The following is a 12414-nucleotide window of genomic DNA, read 5'->3' on the forward strand; positions in this document are numbered from 1 at the left end:
CAGAGTGAAGGTTTTTACTCAGTTCAAACCTCCCCCCCCCCCTCCCCAAAAATGGTATTTCTTCAGACCACCAAATAGAAAAGGCATTCTGTACATATTCAGTAGAAATCAGAATGAAGGACTGAAGGCCTGAAAGTGGCAGTTCTGAAAGCTCATGACATCTGAGTAGTTTCTAAAAAAAAGTGGGGTTTTTCGATTTTTCTAGATACCGAAGCTAAGCCATCTTCCATGGGTCTCCCATTTAGGACATTACACTGCTTGTGGGAGCCTCGTTGTCACAAGCAATACTCACTCTAAACCAGGGGCGTCAAACTCATTTGTTATGAGGGCTGGATCTGACATAAATGAGACCTTGTTGAGTCGGGCCATGCAGGGCTGGGCCACATGTGTACTTATTTAAGATTAGGTAGCAGAGATATAAATTTTATAAAGAACACAGACAAACTCAAATATATATTTTTTTAAAACTTAAAACATGTTTAAAAGGTTAAAACGTTAGCACTCACTGGTTTTAAAGATACTTTCTTTGTATTTCTCCCATGGGATCCAGGGAACTGGGCAAAGGAAGCTCTGGCTCCTTCCTTCCTTCCACAGGGGACTGGGAAGTGGAGCCTCAGCCAATAGAAAACAGGCTTGGCTCAGTAGCTCTGTTGTGCAATTGAGAGAGCCTGGCAAAGCAAGCTATTCCTCCCCCCTTCCTCCCCAAGGGAGGAGCCTTAGCCATTGGAGAAAATAGAGGTTTTGCACTGCAGTTCCTGTGCAATTGAGCAAGTCTTGCAAATCAAGCTGTTATGCAGAAGAAAGCAAGATATATGGAGAAGGAAACAGATGACAGCCAGTTGTTCAGAGGCCTGATAGGAGCCCTCAGGGGGCCTCATTTGGCCCCTGAACTGCATATTCGACACCTCTACTAAACTGTGGGGTCTTGCGAGCAAAAATTTCACTTTGTGAGCTACTGGAATTAATGTTGTGAGCTACTGCATGAATTAGCTTGCTCTGGGGCCTTTTTTCCTGAGATAAGACAAAAATGTGTGAGCTGAACGCTAAAAAAACTGTGAGCTAGCTCACACTAACTCAGTTCAGAGGGAACACTAGTCACCCAAGTTATTTCTAGGGACTAACAGGCCTGTAAAGCAGCTTCCGAGGAGAGAAAGATGAATTAAAATGCCTCAGAGACTCTGGAAGGAATGGGCTAAAACCTCCTAGCCCCGGCTTGCAAGCCAGAACAGGGCTTCGGTCCGCCTCTTCTACTGGACTGGCCGCCCCACCCTCTTCCCTTCCGCCCCGGCAACCGGGAGCGCGCTGATAAGCGCCAGAACGAAAAAACAGGCGGGCGAGCACGCGCAGGCTGGGCCCGGTCCGTCGGTCTCTGCCTGCTTCACGCCGTCAGCTATGGCGGCTGCAATGGCGGCGTCGCAGCGGGACCCTGCCGGGGACTGGCAGGACTTCTCCGGTTTCCAGCCGCCAGCTACGGAGGTCGAGCGTCCGAAGCCCTCGGCGACTCCTGCTGGAGAGGAGGGCCCTTGGGACGATGGAGATGGCGGCGACTTGAGGACGAGGCTTCCGCTTTGCTTCCAGCCTCGGGCCCCTCGGAACTGTGAGGGTGGAGAAGCTCATCTGCCGCTGCGGCCCCTGAGCGAGCAGAGCGCCTTGCAGGAGGACGAGTGAGTGCTTTGGCCCAGGAGCCCGCGGCGATGGCCGGGGAGGTCGAGGGTGGCCGGAGGTCCTTCTTTCGGGATGGCGGGGCGGGGAGACTTAGAACTGTATAGGGAAGTCCATCCCTGAGGCTCTGAAGGGCGTTTCGGCAAGGCGATGCCTTTGAACTCCCCTGCACCCTGCCTGTTGTGAAATGCGAAGGAATAGGGTGCTGCTGCAGCCTGCAGGATATTGATGCCTACTATGCATAGCTCTCCCTTTCCCTGGCCGCAGCCAGAAACCTTTTGGAGGCAGCTTTAGGTGGACTCACATAGTTACTATCCCCTAGTTTGAATTTTTAATTCTTTAGGGCAGAGTACCCCTGGAGTCAGGCAGGATACTTTTCTGTGTTACTGGTCGCAGTTTATTTTACTTTGGATGATGATCGCCGACACCCTGTCTTTTAATGGAATGCGGCTAACTGGCAACTTGACCCGTTGGCAGGAGCTTGATCTTCGTTTATCTCTTATGTTATGTGCAAGGGTAAGTTCGCATAACAAAGCTTTTGTGTGCCACCGGGTGTAGAGAATGATAGTGTTCAAAACCTTCTAGCTTTCATGTATAGCTATAGGGCCTAACAAGTGCACTTGTGAGCTAAGATACCTCAATGTAACTTCAGCCATGAGCTGTGACTAGTGGAGCCTCATTCGAGTCAGTTTCAGGTGCGTAGCCATGTTAACCTGCAGTAGGGCTCAGGGAAGAATAATTGGTTTAAATCAAGGAAAAATAATTGGTATAAATTAAGAATTTAGCAAGTGGAATAGTTAACTTACTTTTTCAAATGCCAGATGATGAAATCATGAAAATGCTTTCCAATTGTACAGCAATTGTCAAATCATTATTTCAATTTAACTTTAAGTACAATTATACAGGTGTTTTAAGCCTTTTAATAAGCTTGAAATGATGACTCCTTAAGTATCTCCAAAAAGTGTCACACATAAGAATCTTGGAACCTCATGGCTGTAATTTCAGCTCTAGGTACATACAAAAAGCCTCCCGGGGTAAATGCACGCTGCCAATGTGGATGCAAATCTACCTCAAAAAATTCACCTAGGCACATTGAATTTATTTTCTTCTGATATGGACTGCAGTGAGCTTGCTTTTTCATGTAGATCTCCCTTGTTAGATTGAAGTAGTATCAGAAGCCTCAGGTTCTTGTGCACGCTAAGCAGCAAACAAACTACAGTATTAAATAAAACTCCCACAAAAAATCTTGACTCACAGAATTTAAAAAGAGGCTTAATTACCATCATATCCCACTATTCTTCTAAGGAGCTCAGAGCAGCATGCATCATACTCCTTCACCTTCCCTAATTTTATCCTAACAATTCCATGGGGTGGGTTGAATTGAGAGAGGGACATGATTAGCCTAAAGTCACCTAGTGAGCTTAATGGCACAGTGGGGATTTGAACCTGAGCCTCCCATTCCATGTTTGACATGCTAATCATATACCACACCAGCTCTCAACAAATTAGTTTAGGAGCACCATTGTGAAAGGACTTCCAAATATTATTTATGGGTTTCAGGTTACATCTGTATGGAAGCTTCTACTACCTTTGCACTAGCATTACTAGGTGGTATGTGTCAGGTGCGTCCCGCTTCTACATAGAACATAATCTTGCATTATCCTTGGAAGAAGACTGCACCTACATGCACTCGTTCATCCTTAGAGAACTTTTAACATTCCATCTGCTTCCATGTACTTATCAAGATAAGCAAAAGTAGTCTGATGCTCACTATTAATCTGTAATATAAGTTTATGAAGGACTAAGCATGCTAGATGTTATGACCTAGCAGATCACAGTTAAAGTCCAGAATTAAAAGCTTGAGAGGATCCAGAATTATTTACATACGGCCCTAGAAAGAGGTTCTGGGTGAGTGCCCCACCACCACCTTTGATGTCTTCCCACCCACTCATTTGGAAAGCATTTGAAAAGCAAGACTCCTTTGATTGGACTGCATTACTAATAGATTGTTCTGCTATTATTATTCTTTGGACTTTGTTTGTACATTAAGTTTTGATATTATTAGAGCAATGCATATATAGTCATTCTCTCAATGCTTTGAAGCAATGCTTAAGGCAAGTCAAACTACTCAAACTAAAATAAGGGAAGGAACATAGAGTTGGAAGGGACCTCCAGGGTCATCTGGTTCAACCCCCTGCACATTGTAGGAAATTCACAAATATCTCTCCCACACACATACATCCCCATGCCCAGAAGATGGCAAAAACTGCAGGATTCCTTGCCAAACTGGCCTGGAGAAAAATTGCTGACCCCAGAGTGCCAATCAGCATTTCCCTGAGCGTGTAAGAAAGAACATAAGAACATAAGAGAAGCCATGTTGGATCAGGCCAACGGCCCATCCAGTCCAACACTCTGTGTCACACAGTGGCAAAAAATTTTATATATACACATACACTGTGGCTAATAGCCACTGATGGACCTGTGCTCCATATTTTTATCTAAACCCCTCTTGAAGGTGGCTGTACTTGTGGCCGCCACCACCACCGTCACAAGAACTAAGCACTGATGCAACCCTTCCTGCCTCCTTCTCATGATCTGCCTAATTCACAGAATCAGCGTTGCTGTCAGATGGCCATTTAGCCATCTAAAACCTCCAAGGAATGGGAACTCACCACCTCCTGAGGAAGCCTGTTCCACTAAGGAACCTCTCTAACTGTCAGGAAGTTCTTCATAATGTTGAGCCGGAAACTCTTTTGATTTAATTTCAACCCATTAATTTTGGTCGGACCTTCCAGGGCAACAGAAAACAACTCTGCACCATCCTCTATATGACAGCCCTTCAAGTACCGGAAGATGGTGATCATATCACCTCTCAGTCGTCTCCTTTCCAGGCTAAACATATCCATCTCCTTCAACCTTTCCTCATAGGATGTGATCTCCAGACCCGTCACCATCTTCGTTGCCCTCTGGACACATTCCAGCTTGTCTATATCCTTCTTAAACTGTGGTGCCCCAAACTGAACACAATACTCTAACCAGAGCAGAATAAAGCGATACCATCACTTCACGTGATCTGGACACTATACTTCTGTTGATACAGCCCAAAATCACATTTGCCTTTTTAGCTACTGCCAAAAGTAAGAGAAGGAACCACCTTTTAAATACAAAATAACTGTTCTGTAAATAAATCCAAATGTCCAAAGAGTGTAGAGGGATAACACTCGAGACTGAGAATATATGACTTATGCTGCAAGAAATTTTTAATCAGGATCCCCTTAAGAAAGATTGTTCTTTTTGAATGAAAAAGACTCTTTGGAGCATAGAAATTATTTATGGGGAGAGTTGCCCTTTGATGAAGTTAACCTACCTGATGAAGGGCACCTTTCTTGAAATGCACAGATATCCGGAAATCACGTTGTATTATATACTACATTGATTTACAGCGTACCAACGACAAGTGAGGATGGAAGATTGAGCCACCAAGAGAATTGTGTGCTATTGCTTTAAGAACTTGACTGTTCTTGGACATCTGGATTTATTTTATCAACATAACACCTATGGAGGAGTCTGTCTAGCATTCTGTATATTTATTATATTGTCTGTATAATTGTGGAGTACTTTCTGAATATAGTCATTTACAGAACCCAAGTGTAGCATCTTACAGAACACAGCTATTTTGTATTTTTAGCCACCACATCACACTGCTGACTCCTGTTCAGTGTTTGGTCCACTAAGACCCCTAGATCTTTTTGCACAACCTACTGCCAAGACAAGACAATACTATTTCATCTAGCTTTTAACTGAAATGATAAAAACTGCCAAGATATTAGATCTAATGGATGTTTAAGATCACTGAATGCCATCCTTAAACTGTATGGAAATTAGCACCAAATTGTTTTAATCTAATGTTAATTTAAATGTTTTTATTGTTGTTCTATTATGCATTGTGAGCCGCCCTGGTATGCTTTGGTGGGGAGGGTGGGATATAAATCAAATAAACATAAGCAAGTCTCCCCCATCCTATAATTATGCATTTGATTTTTCCTATGTAAATGCAGAACTTTACATTTATCCCTGTTAAAATTCATTTTATTTGTTTTTGTCCTGTTTTCTAGCCTGTCAGGATTATCCTATATCCTGTCTCTGTTTTCTACTGTATTTGTGATCCTTCCCAATTTAGTATCATCTGCATATTTAATAAGCATTCCCTCTATTGCTTCATTCAAATCATTTATGAAGATGTTGGACAAAACAGCTCCCAGGACAGATCCTTGAGGCACTCCAAGAGGATAAGGAACCATTCACAAGCGCTCTCTGGGTGCGATCAGTCAACAAGTTACAGATCCACTTAACAGTAATAGGATCCAAACCACATTTTATCACTTTATCAACAAGAATAGTATGTGAAGCCTTACTGAGTTAGTGGTTTCTCTTAACCAAATTTGAGTCCGGCAGCATCTAAATTTTACAGGTGAATTAAAGTTCACTTTGTCAGACATTTCATGAAATACCCTGGAAAACTGTTGGTTCCTAAGGTGCTGCATTTTTCCAACTGTGCCAGGTTAGGGCACAGTAATCCACACAACAGTCACCTTTGGAATCGACTACTGTAATTTGCTCTATGCAGGCCTACCTTTGCACCTGACCTGGAATCTCCAACAGATCCAGAATGCGGCTGCATGGGTCCTTACTGGGATCCCTCAGATGGCATACATTCATCCTGTGCTGTACAAGCTGCACTGGCTTCCAGTAGAACACCAGATCTAGTTCAGGGTCCTAGTTTTTACCTTTAAGCCATCACCCACGTACCTTCAGGACCACTTCTCTCTAGATGATTTTATTCGTGGTCTCTGTGCTTCACACTCATGGGATAGTGCGCCTGCGCCGATCCCCGAATCGGTACCTAAAAAGCCCGGGATTTTTCCGCACTCGGCGCCAATGGGCATGCGCAGGCATCCCATTGCGCATGCTCACCGGTGCCAGTGTGGGGATCTCGCCAGTTCCTTTCTGACCGCCGCGCTGAGAGGATTCCCTTTCATGTGTCCCCGGTCGGTAAGGTAGTCGTTGGATTGCCTTTATCTCTTGTTGTATATAGCCCGTTTGTTATTTTTCTTAGCGTAGTTAGTTGTTAGTTAAGTTAAAAAAAAGTGTTGTTGTTGGACTTCGGAGCCTCGCTTTTTCCCCTCAAAGACTTTCCTGAGCGGGTTTTTTCCTTGCGTCTATGGAAAGGCACTGGGGGTTTTTCAAGAGGTGCTGATCTTGTGGGAAGAAGATTGCCCCCCCTGACGGCCACTCCCTTTGTCTCCTTTGCCTGGGCGAAGGGCACCATGTGGACTCTTGTGTGCATTGCCTAAGCTTCTCCAAGCAGACGCACAAGAATCGAGCAGCAAGACTTTCGGCTGCATTGGTCGAATTGGCACTTCGGCCGCAGGAGATGGCATCGGGCCCGTCAGTACCGATGGGAGAGTCCACGGCCCTTACGGTCTCATCGGCCAATACATCGCCGATCAGGACCGAGATGCCCATCGAGCATGGGCGATCCACAAAGCGTCCCTCTGAAGGGTCGGTGGACACCCCAGCGAAGAGGCATCAGGATGAGTCGGGGTCCCGATCATCTGCGCCGAAGAAGGCGAAGTCTAAGGAAAAACGGAAGAAGAGGTCGTCCCGCACTCCCTCGACTTCTCGAGATGCTTCGCCATCGACGGCTCCAGCAAGAAAAATCCTGGTGTCCCCTCGTCTCAGCCCTTCAGTGTCGAGAGGCAGCACTTTACAGCAACTCCGTCTCTCGGCATCGGAGCAGGAGATCAATCTCACCCAGCGATCCTATTCCTCCGGATCGAGGCGGTGTAGTGAGAGTGACTCGGTCTCAGAAGTAGAGGTGTCAGCATCGATATAATTCGCGGAGCTGTTGGACCAGGCGAAAGGTCAAAGAGAAGTGGAACCATCGTCAGCACTTTGTTGCTTCCCACCACCACCTCTATCTTGGGATCAGCGTCATTGGCCTTTGCCATATTCGTACTCCTATCCACCGTACCAATGGTACCCCCCCCCCCACGGGACTATGCAGAGTGGGACCGACAATCTGAGGTATCTCAGATATTGAGACTCTCCCATCACTCCAGACCTTGCCCGTCGGCAGCTATCCCCATCCCACCTGAGAGGCACGTTGTAGCGGTGGAGGAGTCCCACTCACGTTCATTGGTAGCGATTCGATCACCAATTAGAGAGTCGACACCGATGCTTTCGGAGCATTCGCTGCGAAGAGAATCCTCCTCGTCAGAATCAGAAATCGGTACCGACGATCCGGACAGAGCTCCAGAACCTTCACCAGTGTCGCATACAGCTGAGGATCTTCCTATTTCGCCAACGGAGGATCTGAAGTCGTATAGAGACCTGGTTAAGAGGATGGCGACCTCTCTTTCCCTTCCAATATCACAGCCGCAGCCTGTCGTGGATGATACAATCTTTGACATAATGCAGTGTGACACATCTACAGCTATTGCATTGCCTGTGACGAAGGTGATCCTTCAGACAGTGAAGGAGCCCTGGGCGAAGCCTGCCTCCACTTCGGTGTCATCAAGGAGATTGGACCACATGTATCCTCTTCTCACATCCAAAGCCGAATTCTGTGGTTGTGTCATCTTCCTCAAAGGCTCGCAAGGTTCATTCTTCTCCACCAGATAAGGAAGGGAAGAAGCTGGACAATGTGGGGAGAAAGTTTTACTCTGCAGGGGCTCTGGGAGTGAAGGTATCTAACTATGCTGCGTGCATGGCTAGATACCAATACTCTGTATGGGATCAGCTCACCCCTCTCCTGTCCTCCCTGAGTGAGGAGAAAAGAGTGGCAGCAAAGAAGCTGCAGAAGGAGGGTTTTGCTGTAGCCAAACAGCAATTGGCTGCAGCAAAACATATGGTGGACGTTTCTGCAAAAACCATTACGTCGGCCGTCTGCCTTCGACACCACTCCTGGTTGAGGTCAACAGCTCTCCAACAAGACACCAGGGCCTTTGTGGAGGATTTGCCATTCGAGGGAGAAGGCCTCTTCAGTACCACGACCGATACTGCTCTGCAAGAGATTGACAAGAGCATAAAAACCTCTAGAAACCTGGGAGTTCTGGCACCTTCCAGAGCTCCCAAATCCAAACAGTGGCACAAACCCTGGGTCAAGAAACCCTACCAGAAGTTCTCCCCGGAACAGCAGTGGCGACCTCACTCTACTCAACCGGAAAGCAGGTCTCCATACAGGGGGAACAATAGAAACCGATATGCCTCTCAGACCACTGGCAAGTCCAAGGGCACTCACCCTCAAAAGCAGGGCCTTTAACTTTTCAGTAGCACGCGTTACCGTTCTTTCTTCTTCCATCCGCCTCCGCCCTTTCCTACTGGCCTGGGAGTCTATCTTAACGGACAGGTGGGCGCTTCCCATCGTAGCGGAAGGCTACAGAATAGACTTCGTTCAGATTCCGACCCAATCCGTGGTAATCACCACACCCCCTTCCCCACCTCTGCTGGCGGAGGTGAGCAACCTCCTACAGAAACAAGCCATAGAACCGTCCCGATGGAGGCCAGGACGAGAGGCTTCTACTCTTGTTACTTCCTGGTTCCCAAACGGGATGGGGGTTTGAGACCCATTATGGAGCTTCAGAATCTCAACAAGTTTATCCTGTACCAGAAGTTCAGAATGTTCACTCCTCAAACAATCCTGCCCCTCATCAACCAAGGGGACTGGATGGCAACACTGGACCTCAAGGATGCATACTTCCACATCAGCATCCATCCTGTGTTCAGACGTTTCCTCCAGTTTGCAGTAGGTTCTCAACACTTCCAGTTCAAAGCCCTTCCGTTCGGTCTGTCCACTGCACCTTGGGTGTTCACAAAGATGATGAGCGTTGTGGCTGCCCATCTCCGGCTTCAAGGGATAGTCGTTTTTCCATACATCGATGACTGGCTCCTTGTGGCGGAGTCGAAAGGGGCTTTATCATCCCACATTGCTGTCACTCTTCGTCTTCTCGACACCTTGGGTCTGCAGGTCAATTTGGAGAAATCACACCTTACTCCATCAAGGACAGTTCAGTTCATAGGGGCTTTGCTGGATACGAACCTGCATCGTGCGTTCCTGCCTCAACAGAGAGCGGTGGACATCATCAACCTTGTGCAACTTCTGCAAAGTCAAAAGTGGGGCACGGCGCAGCAGCTGCAGCGGATGCTGGGGCTGATGGTGGCAACGACAAGCGTGCTACTTTTTGCGAAGCTGAGGATGAGAGGCCTACAACTCTGGTTTCTCCACCAGTTTCGGCAATTGGGAGACTCAGCTCGGAAGAGGTTTACCATTCCACCAGCGATTCTTCAAGCTCTGCATTGGTGGAGGTCAAAGAGAAACATTTGCCAGGGAGCTCCATTTCATCTCCCTGCACCTTCTGTGACTATCACAACAGATACATCTTTGTGGGGTTGGGGGGCCCACATGGACGGTCTGTGTGTGGGGTGCCCTTGGCCTCTGAAATTGACTCACTGCCACATAAATTATTTAGAACTGCTGGCAGTTCATTTTGCTCTCCGCTCCTTCCATCCCCTGGTGACGGGGAAGGTTGTTGCATTGCAGTCTCTCGACGGCTCGGTGCCCTGGCTCTGGATCTGTTGTTGGAGTGCCTGGACTACGACATCTTCATGAAAGCTGCACATCTCCCTGGGGTCCTCAACTTGCAGGCAGACTCCCTCAGCAGGGGCACAGCTTCCCCGCACGAGTGGGTACTGCAGTGGCGCTTCCTCCAACCTGTTTTCCAGCTTTGGGGGTATCCTCAGGTGGATGTCTTTGCCACAGCTGAGGACAGGAAGTGTCCTCTGTTTTGTTCCAGAGGGGGTGCGGATCCAGAGTAATTGGGAGACAGTCTGCTGTTTCCGTGGGAAGGTCAGTTCCTCTATCTGTTTCCGCCTCTGCCGTTGTTGACTAAGGTGGTCAACAAAATCGCAAGAGAAAGACCCGTGCTGCATCCTGGTGACTCCCTGGTGGCCTCGCCAGAACTGGTTCCTGATCCTGCTCCAGTTGGCGAGGGGGGTCTTCTACCAGTTTCCGGTGGAACCGGACCTTCTGTCAGCTCAGGGAGGTCATGTCGTCCATCACAACATGCCCCACCTGAAGCTGACAGCGTGGCTCATCAACCCTGTGGGTTTTCTAGTAGAGTCCAGCATGTTTTCCTGAATAGCAGGAAACTTTCCACCCAGACTTCCTACGATAGGAAGTGGCGGAAGTTCCTTCAGTTCCTAGTTGATTCTTCAGTTCCTCCCCAGAGGGTGGGATTGTCGGTAATTTTTGAGTTTTTGCTATCGCTGGTGGATGCTGGCCTTGTTTTTTCCTCCATTAAGGTTTATCTGGCAGCAATATCTGCGTTCCATGAACCAGTGGAGGGACATTCTGTTTTTGCACACCCTCATTCTAAGAGGTTTTTGAAGGGTCTGCTTAGGCTTCATCCCCCCATCTAGATCGCCCCCACAGTTGTGGGATTTGACTGGTGCTGGACAGACTGACTCGTCCCTTTGAGCCGATGGCCATGTGTTCGTTACAGCTCCTTTCATGGAAGATTGTGTTTTTGGTAGCCATCACATCAGCACGTCGTGCAGGAGAGCTCACAGCGATGCGCTGTGACTACCCGTATCTTGTTTTTCAGGAAGCTGGAGTTTCGTTAGCTCCTGATATTTCTTTTCTCCCAAAGGTGGTTTCTCAGTTCCACCTCAACTTAGAAGTTTGGTTGCCCACTTTTCACCCTTCGCCTTCCTCAGATGAGGAATGTAGGTTGCATGATTTAGATGTAAAGCGTGCTTTATTGTTTTATTTAAGTCGTTCCAAAAGCTTTCGCAAGGACAAGCAGCTTTTTGTTTCATATGCTGCCCCTAAGTTAGGTTCCAGGATTTCATCTCAGAGACTGTCAAAGTGGCTCACTGAGACTATTAAATTGTGTTATTTGTTGACTAAGAAGCCATTACCTGGGCCTATTCGCGGCCACTCTACAAGAGCGATGGCGACGTCGGTGGCGTTCCTGAAAGGCGTGTCCCTGACGGATGTTTGCAAGGCTGCCACCTGGTCCTCTCCACATGCCTTTATGACGCACTACGCGCTGGACGTGCATGCTCAACAGAGGACTCGTTAGGGAACTGCGGTGCTGCACGCTGTTTCTTCCGGTTGACCGTCTTCCCGCCTCCAGGTATGTCTTGCTTGCTAATCTCCCATGAGTGTGAAGCACGGAGACCACAAAGACGATAGACAGGTTGCTTACCTGTAACTGTAGATCTTCGAGTGGTCATCTGTGCATTCACACTACCCGCCCTCCTTCCCCACTGCTGACGGTCTCCCTCCAGTAGGGACTTCCAGCGGTCAGGAAGGAACTGGCGAGATCCCCGCACTGGCACCGGTGAGCATGCGCAATGGGACGCCTGCGCATGCCCATTGGCGCCGAGCGCGGAAAAATCCCGGGCTTTTTAGGTACCAATTCGGGGATCGGTGCGGGCGCACTATCCCATGAGTGTGAATGCACAGATGACCACTCAAAGATCTACAGTTACAGGTAAGCAACCTGTCTTTCCTGGAAGAGCAATACATTCTGTCAGTAAAAAACTCCTGGTGGTCCCTGGCCCAAGAGAAATCCGGCTGTCCCCTGCCTGATGGAACTCTCTGCAGGAGAACATCCATGCCCTATGGAATTCACTGCCTTTCTGTAGGGCTTGCAAGGCAGAGATGTTCTGCCAGGCATTTGGTTG

At 47.9% G+C, this 12414-nt stretch overlaps 1 protein-coding gene across 3 annotated transcripts in view; it reads left to right on the plus strand.

The window, feature by feature from the left end:
• Positions 1 to 1278: 1278 nt before the first annotated feature.
• The window catches only part of FEZ2 (fasciculation and elongation protein zeta 2), a 68379-nt gene continuing 57243 nt past the window's right edge, over positions 1279 to 12414 (plus strand). For 2 of the 3 annotated variants that reach the window (XM_060244163.1, XM_060244155.1), the window contains exon 1: positions 1280 to 1664. In XM_060244163.1, the coding sequence (XP_060100146.1) occupies positions 1393 to 1664 (272 nt within the window). In that variant the 5' untranslated portion in view covers positions 1280 to 1392. Of the gene's footprint in view, positions 1665 to 12414 lie in introns of all 3 variants that reach the window. The other variant, XM_060244171.1, reaches the window with a different exon arrangement.

This window comes from Heteronotia binoei, chromosome 1 (genome assembly GCF_032191835.1).
Source record: "Heteronotia binoei isolate CCM8104 ecotype False Entrance Well chromosome 1, APGP_CSIRO_Hbin_v1, whole genome shotgun sequence".
NCBI lineage: Eukaryota > Metazoa > Chordata > Lepidosauria > Squamata > Gekkonidae > Heteronotia > Heteronotia binoei.